This window comes from Melospiza melodia, chromosome 22 (assembly GCF_035770615.1).
Source record: "Melospiza melodia melodia isolate bMelMel2 chromosome 22, bMelMel2.pri, whole genome shotgun sequence".
NCBI lineage: Eukaryota > Metazoa > Chordata > Aves > Passeriformes > Passerellidae > Melospiza > Melospiza melodia.
The window spans coordinates 3643895-3659837 of record NC_086215.1 but is presented as its reverse complement, the minus strand read 5'-3'; the positions used below and the strand labels follow the sequence as shown (position 1 = coordinate 3659837).

Below are 15943 nucleotides of genomic sequence, written 5' to 3'. Positions count from 1 at the left end.
TGCAGTGCAGTCATTTCCCAGCTGCAACTTCTCCTAAGCTGCAGGGGTGAATTTATGACAGGGCACTTGTCCCCTAACTGAACTCATCCCCACAGCCCACCCAAGCCTTGGGTCACCAAACTGCCTTTTCTCCTTGGGGGCAGCTCCTCCTGCCTCTGCTGCTGAGATCTCACTGTTCATGACAGATAAAGAAATATATTTTCATTCTAAGGCAATTAACCATAGGTGCAGGCACACATGGGCATAACCAAGGCACATCAGTTCTCTTACCTGAGCCATTCCTGCCTTCAGGATGGTTTTGTGAAAGGTATTCTCCAAAAGCCCTCGCCGCTCTGTGTCCCAGCATCAGGAGGCAGCCAGGGAGAGAAAGAGAGAGATTTGAGATGCTTAAATGCCAAGGAAAGAAGGAACAGTTCAATACCAACACACTGCTGTGCCCCTGCAGCTGCCATCCCTCAGCCTCAGGTGACACCCATGGAAATTCACTGCCAGAGCACAGAGGCTTCCTCATTACACACCAGGATTCCAGTGGTTCTGGTGGAACATCAGTGTTTCCCTGGCCAAACTGGGAAACAGAGCTGGACTAGAAATCCAGGACTAGTTTAGGCTTTAGCTTCTCTGTTATAAGAATGAAAAAACAGAATTGAAATGCACCTGCATCCTGTGATGCACAGAGGAACTAACTCACTGTCTCCAGCCCCCTGAGTTAAGCCCCTCCTGGCAGCCCAGGAAGGAGCCAAACCATCATTTAGGTTCCCACAGGTCCTGAAAGCTCCCAGCTGGGAGCCATCACAGCTCAGATGTGGATGCCAATGCCCATTTTACCTACCTGAACCCTGAATTCTCAAGCCCCAGCTCTGTCAGTATTTGGAGCACTGGACAAGCTTATTTGAGAGTCACCCACAGCCTCCCACAAAAGCAGTTCCTGCTTCTCTGATGGATTCCAGTCCTGTGGATGACTGAGATTTTACTGGAATATATTAAGAACCAAGCAAGCAGGGCAAGCTCAACCCTTATCACACATCCAGGCCCACGTAAGAGAGCAAACCTATGAATATTCCAACCAGGGAAGAGCCTTCTCCTTGCAACTCACACAGGAAAGGAACCCTTGGTCAAGGCATGGAATACAGCAACCTCCAGACTCCAACTGCCAGGGCATTTGTAATGTCCTGGTGCTCTGATTGCTCTCCTGTATCTAACAGACCTGTGACCCAAGAGAGCCAATACTAGAGCCAGGTTTTCCCCAGCCATCCCAATACTAGAGACAGGTTTTTCCCAGCCATCCCAATACTAGAGCCAGGTTTTCCCCAGCCATCCCAATACTAGAGCCAGGTTTTCCCCAGCCATCCCAATACTAGAGACAGGTTTTTCCCAGCCATCCCAATACTAGAGCCAGGTTTTCCCCAGCCATCCCAATACTAGAGACAGGTTTTCCCCAGCCATCCCAATACTAGAGCCAGGTTTTCCCCAGCCATCCCAATACTAGAGCCAGGTTTTTCCCCAGGTTTGTAGAACAATCTCTCCAAGGTCTGTAGCTGAGCTGCCACTGGGCAGCCCAGGGTGGAGAGTGGCAAAGAGGGAGGTGAAACAGCCACACACCTCCTTGGCAAGCCAAGCCCAGAAACCCAGAGCTGAGCACCCTCAGCCCTCAAGCACAGCAGCATCTCCTGGGGAAGGACAAGATTTGCTGCAACAGAGAAGATCTCCACCCTAAGGCATCACATCCACTGTCCTCCTCCTTCAGAGGTGCCTCAGAACATCGTCTCCACCTCAAGCTGCTGCAAAAGGCTCATAATGGCCATTAAACATCTAAGTGGAAAATGGCTTTGACCTCCAAAACCACCTTCTGCTTTGCATGTCCCAGCTTGTAGGCAGGATCTTCCCCACTGCTTTTATGCACCACCTCCCAGAGGAGAAAAGGTTAACAAGGCTCCAAAGCACTTCCCAGAGTGACTTGGGCTGGAAGGAGTGGGAAGTCCATTTGTCTTCCACAGCCAGCAACACAGGATCAATATGAACAATGAAGAAGGAGTAATTTAATCTCTCCGGGACTAAATTTCAGCACAGTCAAATGCAAAATGCTTTGGAGCAGCACAGCTGGAGCTGTGCAAGAAGAAAGGCTTAAGCTTTTCTATCTTTTCATACTAACAGATAATGCTAGGTTTTCCCTATCTTTGGATTCTTACATGTCCAGCTCCAGGCTGTACCTTTAGACACTGGCTTGGGGTGGCAGCTGCCCAAACTGTCCCCCTCAGTGGTGGTCACAAGGAGGCTCTGTCACTTAGGGACCCCTACAACCAGCCCACAATCCCCACTGTGGAGAGCAAAGGGGAGACCATCATGGTTCACCCATCCAGGAGCAGAAGCACCTCGTGGATGTTCCTGGCACCCTCAACCTTTCTGCCCAGGCAAAGAGTAAGGCTTGACCCTGGAGCAACACACAAATGCAAAGTTGGGAACTGGAGTGTGGCTGCTCCATGGAAATGGTTGAGTCAAAATCCCTGGAAGTGGGGATGTGGCACTTGGGGACATGGTTTAGTGGTAGATGTGGCAGGGTTTGGTTTGCAGTTGGACTCATTGACCTTGGAGGTCTTTTCTAACCTTAACAGTTTATGATTTTAGCATTAGGCTACTCAGCTGCAAGCAAATTCCTGCGCTGCTCCTGTCCTCCATCTCAGAGCTGGTTAAAGCTCAGCCAAAGCTACGGCTGATCCTGCACACCACCATGGCTTTAATAAGATGGCTGGGCATGAGATTCCAAGATCTCTTCCACCAAAACTTCTGGGACTCCAAGGCTTCCCATGGAAATGTCTGTCTTTGCAAGGCACCACCAACACCATTCACAAATGGGCACACATTCAGGCCATTGGGAAAAACTTTGAAGCTTCTCTTTTGCATCAGCAGAAAAAATAACAGCAAGCAAGTTCTCAGGTAAATTATCAGTGAGAGAACATGGTGATTTACACAAAAAATGCTGAAATATAATGATGAATCTGTAACTAGTTCAAAAGCTCCACGAGCTCCAAATTCATCTGTCATTGTCTCCATTCATCTCTTTGCCAGTGCCCGAAGCTGTTTTGTCTGTCTGAAAATCTGAACCAAGATTTCACCTTTAACTTGCAAACCACAAGCTCAAAAAAGCAGTACAAAGCATTTCCTAAGACCAAAACTGATAACCAGCTAAGACAGAGGCAGAGAAGCACTGCTGCCCTCCAGCCCATCGTGTTCCATGGTGAAAGGTGTCACTCAGTGAGAGCTCAAGCTGGAAGGTGCTGCAGAGTCTCTGACCTCACTCTCGTTTCCCCAGGCAGAGGAGGGTACAACCCCAGGTGCCAGAGCTCCTAGAGATCAGGCCATACTCAGAGCTCTTGTGCAGGTCAGAAGCACAGCTGGGCACTGCTCAAAAGCATTGCTCCCTGTAGCTCTGTCCTGCCTGTTCCACCCCATGGCTCCCAGACCCTCCAGGCCAACCCAAGAGCAAACAAACATGGACACGTGGGCACAGCTCCCCAGCCCTGGTGAACACGGCACAGCCTGCACCAGGGGGTTTCCAGCCAATTACACCCGAAATTTCTCACTAATTATTGTGCCTATTATCTCAGTGGTTCCCTTCTGCACTCCTGCTTCCCATCAGCTCCTCCTTGGCTGTGCCTCAGCAGATCCCCCGCAGACGCCTGCACTGCCCTTTGCCAAGGGGACTCTGATGGCCACACCTGCTCCCAAGGCCACTGCCCCTTGCCAAGCGTTCTGTGCTCCTCCCCTGCCCTCAGAGTCCCCTCAGCTCACCAGCACTCACCTGGATTGTCACTGTGCCATTGTCACTGTGCCATTGTCACTGTGCCATTGCTCCGCTCTCCTCGCTATCCCATCGGCGTGATCGCAGTAAAGCCAGAGCACAATTCAAACAGATGGCAGCTGTTCTATTCATCCTATTCTTTTCTCTCTCTTTTATCTGTTACCACAAGCCACACAATCAGACTTTTCCTCAGCTCAGCTCTGCCTCCACTATCACTGCCAATGGAGTTCAAGCCCCCTCACACCACTGGACAGCACTGGACATAAACCCCTTCAACTGGGCTCTGAGCAGAGACACCTTGGGATAATTTAAGAGCAAGAGATGGAAAATAAAAACTTGTTTCACATAAATGAGATGAATACAAGGTGCCTCACAGCTCCATGGGCCCGTGAGCTATAACCCTGAGTGTATGACACTGCAAAAGCTGCATACCAATGAGCAGGTAGCACTGAGAGGTGATCAGCTGATGGCAGGACAAGTTTAGCCCTGACTCATCTGGAGAGAGGTTTTCATTCTAGTGGCAGAGCAGACCTGCATGTCACACAGTCAGCACAGCTAGATTTAACAAAAGGACATCAAGCAGGGACCAGGGCTCTAGCACACTGTGCTGCTAAGCACAACCAGCACAGACAAGCCTCAGACAACAGCAGCATCTCCTCCAGAATTCCATCAGAAAGGCTCCAGGGAGGGAAGGAGGGATGGATGGGACAGCACAACACAGGCAGCAAAGGCAGCTGCCCTTCTGGGGCATTTTCCAGTACTCACTGTGCCTCAGATGTCAGAGCTGGGATCAGGTCTGGAAGAGAACTGTGAAGAGGCACAGACAGTCTAGACAGAGATTTGCTCGAAGGAGCAAAGCCGCCAAATAACAAAGATCTCAATTACAATGTAATAAGCACAGAATGGCCTTCATGTCTCTGAAATAATCACATCAACAGGATAAAAGGGGCCTTGCTGCACACGAGCAGCTATGAGAAACTGATGCACATAAATTTATCCACCAAACTGACACTTGCAGAGTGAAGAAATGCAGATTGAAACACTCAGAGATACAGGAAAGACCTCAGATAACTCCATTTAGCAGCAAGCTAAGCAAAACCTGGACTTTCAGGAGTATTACATGGAAAAAAAAAGAACACCCACCACCTTCTCATGCTCCTTCAGAAGTAATGCCCAGAGAAGTTGCAGCAGGAATCTGTTGTGACAGCATCTGACAGTGCTGCATCTCAGGCATACAGGAGAAAAGAGACCTGCATCATCAGGACCTACATCCTCCTACAGCAGCAATCCTGCTCTTGTCTCCAAGCAGAGAAGGGAACACCTCCAGCACAGCCACAGTTAACAGCTCAGTCACTAAAGACTGGTGACACCTACGTTATTTAAGCCTAATAGTAACAATACCCTGACAAAAATTAGTTTTCTAAAATTTCTATGTAGAGAAATAGTAGCTGAAAAATTTTCATTTCAAAATTCTCACACTCAATAACGGGAGACTAGATGTCAGCAATGGGTCTTAGAGGCTCCACAGTATTGGAGTAATTTATGATCATGAATTTTGGACAGGAGAAGAGAGGAAGAGCAGCAGAAATTAAAAGAAAGGCAATCAAAGAGACAGCTCATATCACTCCTCAGATAATTCACAAGCAGAAAAGAAGAATCTAGACTCCATGAAGAACCCCAAGCTAAGCCAAAAATCACTCACGCAGCAAGAAGCCTGGGATAAGGTACATGGTCACTTACCTCTGCATTTCATCAATGAAAAATCCACCCTTTCACTAATGCAGTGTTCAAAGCCACTCTTCATCCCTCTCGAGGCAGGAAGGGAGGGAGTGAGACCAAATTCTTATCCCTCTGTGAGCTATCCTGGACTAGATGCCAAGGTCATGGAACTGGGCAAGACAAACCACACTCCCAATTCAAATATTTCCTGTGCTAACCACTGCAAGAAGAGATGGTTCTGGAACACCCAGCAAAAGCCTCATGTCTGTTTGCTCTCTCCATCATGCTCTTCCAAACAACAGCTGTAGGCCAGCACAATACAAAGCAGAGCTGCAGGAAAACATCCACTTTACTGCCTCATTTGGGGTGCCAGTGTTTTCCTGCAGGTGTCAAGGGACATTGGGCAATGAAAGCCCATTTCTGAAGGGCTCTGGTTCATCTGCACCCTTGGAAAAGCTGTGAGGAAGCCAAGGAGCACAGGTCAGACGGGCACAGCGGGCCCTGGAGAGGCTGTCAGCAGAGGGGCAGCACCAAGGTCACCGCTCAAGGACAACTGCGTCAGCCCTGCCTTCAGCACTGGGGGCCAGGAGCTGCAGGGCAATAAAAGCACACACAGGGAGGGAACAAACCCTCCTGGCAGGGAGATCTCACATCCAAACCCTTCACAGGAGACCAAAGCAGCAGCAGCACCAAGCACAGCCCTCCCTGGGCGTGCAGGGCGCTGCAATTCCCCCAGGAGGAGACACCACAGAGACCGAAGTCAGCAGCACCGTGGGTGCTCTGCACAGCCTTGGCACAGAGCACTTGTGCCCTTAGTTTGTAAGGAGCTACTTAAAAGACCCAGCACACAACAAGCTGCTTAATTAATGCTCCTGGGACATAAAACTCCCCTGAGTGGCTCTGCAGAGATTTTAATTTAACAATCTAGGGAGCCTGCACCTCCTGCCTGGATCCCATTACTCACACCAGCAAACAAGCCCTGCTCCTTGCTCAGTGAAACAGCCAAGCGCGCACACACACTCCAGCCACACGTAAGAAATACACACCATGGTCACTTGGACTTGCAGCAGAATTCCAGGAGATGATTTTTCTCTAAAGAGAAGTCATGACATATATAAACAGGACAGAGCCCAGAAGATGCAGAGAAGAAATCCCAGGATCCCCCAGCTGCCTACACCCACAGGGCACATGACCATTGCAGCAGTGCTACCCACACAGGTGACCCAAGTGCCCAGCCCTTGTGGGATGGACAGAACAGTCTCTCTGTAGCCTTACCCAGTGTCCTACAGAGTCCTTGCTGTAGATGAGGACGCAGGAGATACGGGGAGCAGAACCCAGGACTGAGCAGAGCAGCTGTGTGTGATGTGCTCCAGGAAACCTTTCAGCAGGTGGGTCATTGCCGCTGTAGGAATCCTGAGCATGACAGAGCCCACGGGAGCAGGGACTGAGCCGTGCCTGGAGCAGCAGGATGGAGGCACATGGACAGCACCTGTCACCACCAGCACCTTCTCCATGCAAAGAGGCTCTGCAGGGAGCCCCTCCGCACATTCACCGACCTTCTCAAATGATTTTTGGATCAGGAATTTCCACCATGGCCACCAACAGGGAGACGCATAAAAGCACCTGTCCTGTGCCGTGGCCTGTGTGACCAGACACTCCTCAAGGGCATTATGTCCCCCGGCCCAAACCCACTCTTTTCTGGTCAAACCACCTTACTGCACAGAGACACCACAGAGCTCCCACAAACCTGTACCTGCAGCTGTCAGCAGGTATGGAGCAAACCAGAACCCCCGAGGCACCTCCTGGACTCCACACAGCTGATAGAACCTGAGCAGCATCTGCCCACCCTGGTGTAGGCTAACAAGTCATTATGTTCAAAACACATTAGTCGCTCCCAAACACCCACACCACCATTTGAAATCCTCCCAATTACTGAGTGTGTTGTTTGTGTGACTGCCTAATCCCACTCCCAGAACCCCACCACAGCACTTATGGTGCTTTGCGTGCCATTTCTGTATACCCACCTGGCTGACATCACCACAAAGAATCCCACTTCCAAATCTCTGAATGCCATGGAAAGCATTCGTGTTTTCATTACTGGCTATGGACAGGGTGCAACAAAACGTGGGGAGAAGTTGCAGGCTCTGCCTGGAGAGCTTTCCCTCGAGATACTCCAGAGTTTGAAGGATGGATTTCTTTACAACTCAAACAGATGGCAAGGTACAAGCTTTTCATCTCTTCACTTCAAGCCTTAAGACTTCTCTTTCCTCTGAGCACAGCAGAGATGCAGTAATGTTGAGTTACAGAGAGAGGTGACTGAGATCTTTCAGCAACACGGATTGAGTTCTACACACGACTCCAGGTTATTCTAACGCAATTTTGTCTAACAACACAAAGAAGGTGTTACATAATGCAGCTGAAAAGTTTAATTTCTCCCATTTTTCGCCAGCAGCAAAGAGCCAGTCTAGCTGAAGCAGAGACAGTGACAGACCTACTCCCTGGCAGAGCTGTGCTGAAGGAGCAGCTAAAAAGCTGTGCCAATGCCCCCAAACAGTCACCGGATGACTGCTGTGACACTTGCACTGCAGCATGGGAGAAGGGTCTTTCACCTGGGAAAGGGCACTAAGGCAGAGCTCATCTTTGACAGCTTTTTAAACCTAAGTACCACTAAGCAGCAAATATTTTCTCGGATCTCTCATGCTTGATACTGAAAAGCACTGGGATCAGGCAGTGAGTGAAATACTACACCGTAGGACAAGCAATATAAAACCAGAACAGGCACAATATAGAACCCAAACCCCCTAACTGGTCCATGTAGTGGTTTGGGACGCTGCCGGGGAGGGCAGATGCGGCGGGTGCAGATTTTCACAGAGCAGTTTTTCCATTCAAAGGAGGAGACCCCTTGAAGGAGGCTGCTGACTTTGCCCTCGGACACGCGCACGGCATTTCAGCAGAGGAGAAACCACCGGGCACGCTGACCGCGCTTCCGAATTCCCGACGATTATAAAGATCCATCCCTGACAAATCCACTTCTGACACGCTCTTTGCCGACCCAGCAAATAAAGCCCTGCGGGTGCTGTGGCCGGGCCGATGGCGGGGACGCCTCTGGACACAGTCACCCCTCCAGAGGCTGAGGGTCGGCGGGGTGCAAGGGTGGCACGGCCGCCCGCTGCCACCCGCGAGTGTGCGGCTGCTTTGGGGGCACCGATCGGGGCAGCCAGCGACAGGGACCCGCCGGGAGCTGCCACTCCCAGCCCCGGGACGGCCCTGGGACCCAAGCCCCGCGTCGTGCCCGCACCGCTACCTGGGCTCGTCCCGAGGGTCTCGGGGCTCCCTCCAGCCCGGCACGACCCCCGAGGCGGCCGGAGGCGAGCAGGGTGCCGGCACCGCGGGGCCCCCCGACGCACCGCCCGCCGCGCCCCGGGCACCCACCTCACTTTGGCCGCCACGGACGACATGGCCTCGTTCCTGAGCGTCTTCCTTTTGGACACGGCTGTGCCCATATTCGCGCGGGGGGTCGCGGCCGGGGGAGCGCTCATCGCCGGGCCCCGCGGCTGCCCATGCCGGGGCGCGCCGCCGCCCCTCGCCGCCGCGCCGCCTCAGAGCCCCGCCATGCCGGCCCCCGGCCCGCGGCCCCGGCCCGCGCTGCGCTCCGCCGCGGCCGCTGCCGCCCCATTGACTGCGGCAGGAGGCAGGGAGGGAGGGAGGGAGAGAAGGAGGGACGAGCCCGCCCCGCCGCCCGGGAAGCGCCGCTATATTTGGCCAGCGGCGCCTCCTCCGCCCGCCTGACATCATGGCCGGGGAGGGGGCGCCGGCCCCGCCTCAGGGGCCGCGGGACCCCCGCATGGGGAGTGTGTGGCTGCGGCGGGAGGAGGGAGAGGCCCAGGGACACCTCAGGGGGCTGCGGCTCCTCCCGAGGGACAGCTCCCACCTCTGCTCTGGGACGGGGACAGGAGCCAGGGCACGGCTGGGGCTGGGCCAGGGCAGCTCAGGCTGGAGCTCAGGGCAAGGCTCTGCCCCCAGAGGGTGCTGGCACTGCCCAGGCTGCCCAGGGAATGGGCACGGCCCCGAGGCTGCCAGAGCTCCAGGAGCCTTTGGGCAGCGCTGCCAGGGGTGCCCAGGCTGGGGCTGCTGGGGGGGCTGGGCAGGGCTGGGTGATCCCGGTGGGTCCCTTCCAGCTCGGGATGCTCCGTGATTCCCTGGTTCTGCCTGAGGGGAATATCCAGCCAGCGGCCGTCAGACACGGCTGCAAGGGGAGGCCCGGGGGTATCTCCTTCCAGGCTCCTGTCAGGAAGTAGGCATGCAACCTGCAAAAAAATCAGTCATTTTGACACAAAACTGCAGCCTGCCTTTGACAGATCGGCTGAAAGATTTCACACATGGTTTATTTTCCACAGCAGGGCAGCTGCATCCCTCTGCTCATGGGGTGGACACGGTCACGAAGGTCAAACTATTGGGTTTTGGACACGACAGCTCTGAAGGATTGACACAAACACCGCTGGCTTTGTCCCCTGAGCAGGTCACTGCTCCCTGCTGTTGTCCCAGAGCAGCAGCACTGGAGGCAGCAGAGCCATGAGGGGGAGATGGGTGCTCAGAAACCCCCTCATGTCCAGTGTCACCTGCCAGAGCAAACACCTGCCTTGAGATCATCAAGTGCTTGAAAACAAACCCAACAAAAGGGTTTGTCAGTCAGCCCAGCCTTAGAGGATTTTCAATTCACACAGTCTCAGAACTGCTTGGCTTGGAAGGTACCTTCATAGATCACTTACTCCATCCATGCCATGGCAGGGACACCTCCCACTGTCCCAGGTGCTCCCAGCCCTGCCCAGCCTGGCCTTGGGCACTGCCAGGGATCCAGGGGCAGCCACAGCTGCTCTGGGCACCCTGTGCCAGGGCTTCCCCACCCTGATAATAAAAATTTTCTTCCTATCACACAGTCTAAATCTATTCCTTTGCCTCTTATCCTGGCCCTGATAAAAATTCTCCCACCATCTTCCTTATAATCCTCCTTTCAATATATAAAGGCTGCAAGAAGGTCTCCCCAGAGCCTTCTGAATCTGAACATTCCCAGCTCCTCCAGCCTTTCTTCACAGCAGAGGGGTTCCAGCCTCCAGATCAATTTCAGGGCTGTAGGTTTCGATCCCTAGGGAGGTTTGGAAAAATGTTTTTCCGTGGGAAAGTATTTTATAAATCCACTTCCAGGATACCTGAGTGACTGGGGCAGCAAATTCTTGCATATTATTCAAAATACATACAGAAAAAGCACTTGGATTGTCCCCCTGACTCTGCAGGCAAGTGCAGGAAACCCAGAAACTCAGAGCCACTCATTCAATAATATTGGACAGAGGGGTAGAAGTTTTATAAATAATTAAAATTCCTACAGGTTTTGTGAAAGGAGGCAGCTGAAGGAGGGAGTGACAGGCACACCTTGTGCTGTGTGTACCTGAGGAAGGACTGTAGCACAAGCTCATGTTTCACTGTCCTTCAGAGACCCTGCATGAAGAGACCAAAAGCTGGGGAAAAGCTTCAATCCTCTCTCTCCATAGACTCCAACATAAAACCTGCAAGAAAATATAATAGGATTTGAACAAATTAAGTCTGTTTGGTCTATTAACCTACCCACTGAAAAATAATTTCTATAGAGAGGAAAAAAGATGAAGAAGGTACCCAATTCCCCTGGTTTCTGTGGACACAAGGAGCAGGATACAAATGCCTCACCAAGCAGAATTTTATCACAATCTGAACAATTCACTATGAATAACAAATTTTCAGAGCTGTATCTTTGCTGAGGCCCAAGCTGTGAGCAGAAAAAGTGACACATGCACAATAAAGACATGGAAATACTTGACAAATAAGGTCAATCTGTGTTTCCCAACCCTTTTTTCCCCTTTATGTAAACTAGATGGGGGAAATGGTCTTTATTTCTATGTTTAAATATTTTGCCAGTTGAGGCAAATGCTGTTCCTTAAAAATATAACTCACCCTCCAAACTGACAGGCAGGTCTGCTCTATCCATGACACAATTCCCACCAGATCTACCTGGAAGCACCCCAAAGTTGCTCACAGTGACATTTTTCATGTACAAAACAAAACCCAACCTCAATAAATCGGATTTTTTTCCCCCAGAATATGACTCCAATTAAATTTCTACTCATGACTTCCCCCCACCCTCTTTTTTGTTGTACAGTCATGTCACGAAAGAGTTCCTACAACAGAAAAGGAGAAAAAAGTTCCATCTGTTTTGAATGAGCAACTGAAATAAAAAACCACTTGTAGAGAACTGGAGCCATGCAAGCAGCCCCAGTCTCCATGAAGCCGTGCCCAGTGCTATCAATTCCCAGAATTAAAAAGCATCCAGATGGATGCCTCCATCTTCATCCCATGGTCAGACTGCTCTGCCTCGTGCCCTCAAACTCTGCCTTGCCCGTTCCCCAGCAAGGTCTCCCTCTCCGAGGCTGGGGAGGCTCCAGCCCAGAGCAGGGCTCACTCTGGGCTTGGCCCAGTGCGTTTTGAGCACCTCCAAGGATGGAGATGCAAACCCTGCTCTGGTCCATGTCCCAGGGCTGCACCACTCTCACAGGGGAAGATTCCCATAGATCCACTGGGAATTTCCCATGTTGGGCTGTGTGCCCTGGAGAAGCACCCAGCCCTTGACTCCACAGCATCCCTGCAGATTCCCCTCTTGGTTTTGCTTCTTCCCTGCCTTCCTTTAGGGTTTCCTGCCTGGCCCTGGGTTTATCCCAGGCATTTAGGGGTCTGGGTTACCCCAGAAGAGGAGGGGGTAACCAGGGGGGCCCTTCACAGCTGGAGCGATGCCTTTGCTTGGTGCTGGGAACAAGCCAGGCAAGGCAGGCAGGCACAGTTCCCACGGCTTCTCCATGGCAACAGGGCCTCCAGACACGCACACAGCAAACGGGCCGAGGGGGCTGGGAGCCTCACAGCCCTCCACCCCAGCCCCAAACCCCCGCCCATGGGGCTCCCCGGGGATCTCACCCCAAAACACCTTCCACAAGAACCACAGCTGGCCAGAGGATGGTCCCTCCTTCCACCAGGGAAGGTGCAATGCCCTGATGTCCAAGCCAGGCAAAGCCCATCCCAACCAGTCATGGGTTTTGTCCAGAGAAATGCATCACACTTGAAAATCTGGTGTCTCTGCACCCTGGCAAACCAAACAGCACATCTCTGTCCCGTAAAAAACCCAGAACCTCAAACCTATTAGGTCTAGGTATCAGATTCTGACACTCAGACTTTAAGGAACCATTCTTTTTATATTTATAAATGTAATTTTTGTCTAAACGAGCAAAAACTGTGTATCCTGACAATTTAAATGCAAAAAAAAAAAAGGAGAAATAAGGCAAGCCAAAACCAGTCACAGCAGCAACCTGCAAAAGGGAAACAATAATAAATACTTCTTCAAGCACGTCAAGCTGGAGAGTCAGAAGTTGGCTATGGTGCAAGAGAAGCATTCGTAGGAGATAAGGTCAGAGCAGAAAAACAATGAATATTTTGCATCTGTAGTCAGTGAGGAAAAGCTTGGAGACGTTCCTGTGCCAAAAGTCATCTTTATATGGACGTGACATTGGATTTGGCTCATGTTCAAGTGTCAGCAGAAGAAGTTGAGGAATAAATAGCAAAACTGGAGAGTGCAAATGCACCAGGCTGAGATGGTTCACCTAAGTGCCCAGTGAGAGCTCAGAGGTGAAACAGTTTAATTACTTAGTTGTAGCATGTAATCACTGTGTGTAACAGCCTCGCTGTCTGAGAGCTTCAAGGTGACAAATGCAAAGGGTTTGGGGTTAAGATGCACCCTAAAGTCTGAGGTTCCCTCCTGGGCAAAGTGAAATTGTCACTAAGAATCTCATTAGTGCAGAGTTGGATACATTTGAAATACTGGGAAGAAAAGAAAGTTGATTTTCCTGGAAAAAAAAAAGAATGTTTGATAAAGGCATTACAGTTCTTTAGAGAGGTAAATAAGTGTGAGGTGTAGTCTGCTTGGGTTTCCAAAAGGTCTGTCACACGAGTTTCTTACAGGAATGCAGCTACCATGGGATTAACAGAAAATACTTGAAATAAATAAATACCTGGTTAAAAGATTCCCAAAGAGCAGCTCTCAATAGGCAAGCTCCTGAATGGAGGGAGGACTGGAAAGAAGCCCCACAGGGACCTGGGCAGGGCTCTGCTCACTTCAGCTTTTTCAGAAATAATCTTGAAAATTAATTGGGGAAAAAAAAGGAGTGACAAAGCTTGCAGCTGATGTTAAGGCATTCAGGGTCATAAATACATGAGACACTGAAGAATTATACAAAGACCTCGTGATAGTGAATAACTAAGCAATAGGTTCAGGACATCCAGAGGAGATAATTACAAAGATAAAGACAGCATGAAAACAATCCCAACTCCTCCAGCACTGGACTGTGCACTGATCTTTATCCTCAGAAATATCCTATTTTTCTTCCAGGTTCAGTTGAATATCATCCTGCCCAGCCCAGATCCATTTGTGCCTCATGCTGGCTCCTGGCTTTGGTGGGACTATAAACCCGGGAGAAGGGAAGGGACTCAGCAGCGTGGTAAGCATAAAACCAGGATGAAGGGGGTGTTTAATGGCCCATGTGAGATGACTGCAGTTCCTGTGCTCCAGATTGAGCCCAGGACTGTTTGTGGTGCCTGCAGAGAGCACTGTCAGTCACCCAGGGAAGGGCAGAGCACCAGGGTCGGCAGTGCCAAGGGAGCTGTGGGACCCCTCCCCACAGACACTTCCCAGGGCTCACATCACCACAGCTTAAGCCAAGCTGCAGGTGCTTCCCCAGGAACATGATGTGCTCAGGCCACAGGAGTGACGCAGACAGGACAGGGCAGGGGTGTTTTGCAGCCTCTTGCCTTCTGCTCCCATTTCTCTGCACCAAAAAACTGGCCTGAGTGTGTTCCTACTGAAGGGGCAAAGCACAAGACTGAAAAGAGAAGACAAACTGGTGTGCCCACTGTCCTTAAACACTGCTCTAGTTAAGCTCTTTTGACAAGGCACAGCAACCCTGAGAGCTGGTGATAAACCTACAACACTGAGGTGGAGGGAGCTGATGGGGTTTATTCACACAGCACTGGAAAAGGGTTTGAGGACAGTAGTTATGGCCAAGTGCCTGGGAAGCTCAAGGTCTCCTGGGTGCCAGAAGGTCACTCAAATATCACCTTTCCACCTTCCTGCTTGGCCACTTCAGTCCCTTCAAGATGTTGATGTTAAATTAATCAAGTCTGAACTTCACTCGAATGAGGAGCTGTAAGAAAATAACTTACCCAACACTGGTATAATTAAAATGAGGCCATATATCACTGAAGCAAAATCAATAGCTAACAAGTTGGAGTTTGTCAAGAATTACGGTTTTCCTTTGAGTGGATCCATTTGCATAGAGCTGTTCTTACATGGCCAAGCATTTGGCATCAGCAAATCTTGTTCAAATCCAAGGTAGTTCAAATGCCTGGGTGAGCAGCTCTGAACCAGCTGCGATGCAGGGCACTCAGACCCCATGCTGGCCAGCTCACCCCCAGCTATTTTTAGTGAAACACCTAATCAGTGATTGCCAGGGCTGGGCACAGCCTTTCAGCCCTGCCTTCTGTACGTGACATGTCCCAGCTGGGAGGGGAACTCAGCCCACTGGGACCCTGAGCACAGGGTGAGCTGTGCTCAAACATTAAACCCTCTCCTCTTTCCTCCTCAGCAACTGCATTTTCCCAAGTTCTCTAATTTTGCCAGCACTATGAAGAGGTCAGACAGTGTTTAACATCTGTCTGGTCCTGCACAAGGCAGCAAGGTCCTGACAGAGCAAGCCAGAGCAGCCCTCCCAAACTGGAGATTTGGAAGGGAGGCTCTGTGCTCAGCTGTGGGAGGAGGATAGGGAAAAGCAGAGATTTTTATCCCAAATTTGGGAAAAAACCTTGAAAAAGGTCTTGGGGGCTTACTTCCCATGCACAGTGGTAGCCTGGGGGGATTTGAGGGTGGGTGCACTGTCCTGGGGTGAGAGCAGCAGCCTGTCTGGCTGGGGGGGCAGAGAGCACTCCTGCTGGGCATGAGGGCCTTTCCCAGGCACACACACCTGTGTGTTCCTCAAATCCCAGCCCAGAGTGTTGTGGTGTGCTGTAATGTCCCATTTTGGCCTTCCAGGTCATTCCCCCAGGTGTGCCTGTACCTCTCTCCCTTCCCCCTTGCCCCCTTGCTGAGTGAGTCCTGTCAATCGGGCTGAACATTCCAGCAAGGCGTCTGGTGTGCTTGGTCAAGTTCAAAGGATGCCCCTGTGCCCAGGGGTCATTGGCCTGTCTGGGTGTCACCTTCCCCTGAGACCCTGCCCCTCTCACCTGGTTGGTGGCTCACCTGTACCTCCCCTCTCCCTGTCCCTGAGCTTAAAAAGGTGATCAGAGCATGCGGCCGAGGTTCTGTTG

At 51.3% G+C, this 15943-nt stretch overlaps 1 protein-coding gene across 4 annotated transcripts in view; it reads right to left on the bottom strand.

Annotated features, from left to right (window-relative positions):
- NSMF (NMDA receptor synaptonuclear signaling and neuronal migration factor) overlaps positions 1 to 9088 on the bottom strand; it is a 50174-nt gene extending 41086 nt beyond the window's left edge. For all 4 annotated transcript variants that reach the window (XM_063174815.1, XM_063174817.1, XM_063174816.1 and 1 more), the window contains exons 1-2: positions 8948 to 9088; positions 271 to 332 (exon numbers count right to left, since the gene is read on the bottom strand). In XM_063174815.1, the coding sequence (XP_063030885.1) occupies positions 271 to 332; positions 8948 to 9054 (169 nt within the window). In that variant the 5' untranslated portion in view covers positions 9055 to 9088. The remainder of the gene's footprint in view (positions 1 to 270; positions 333 to 8947) is intronic.
- Between the last annotated feature and the right edge of the window lie 6855 nt (positions 9089 to 15943).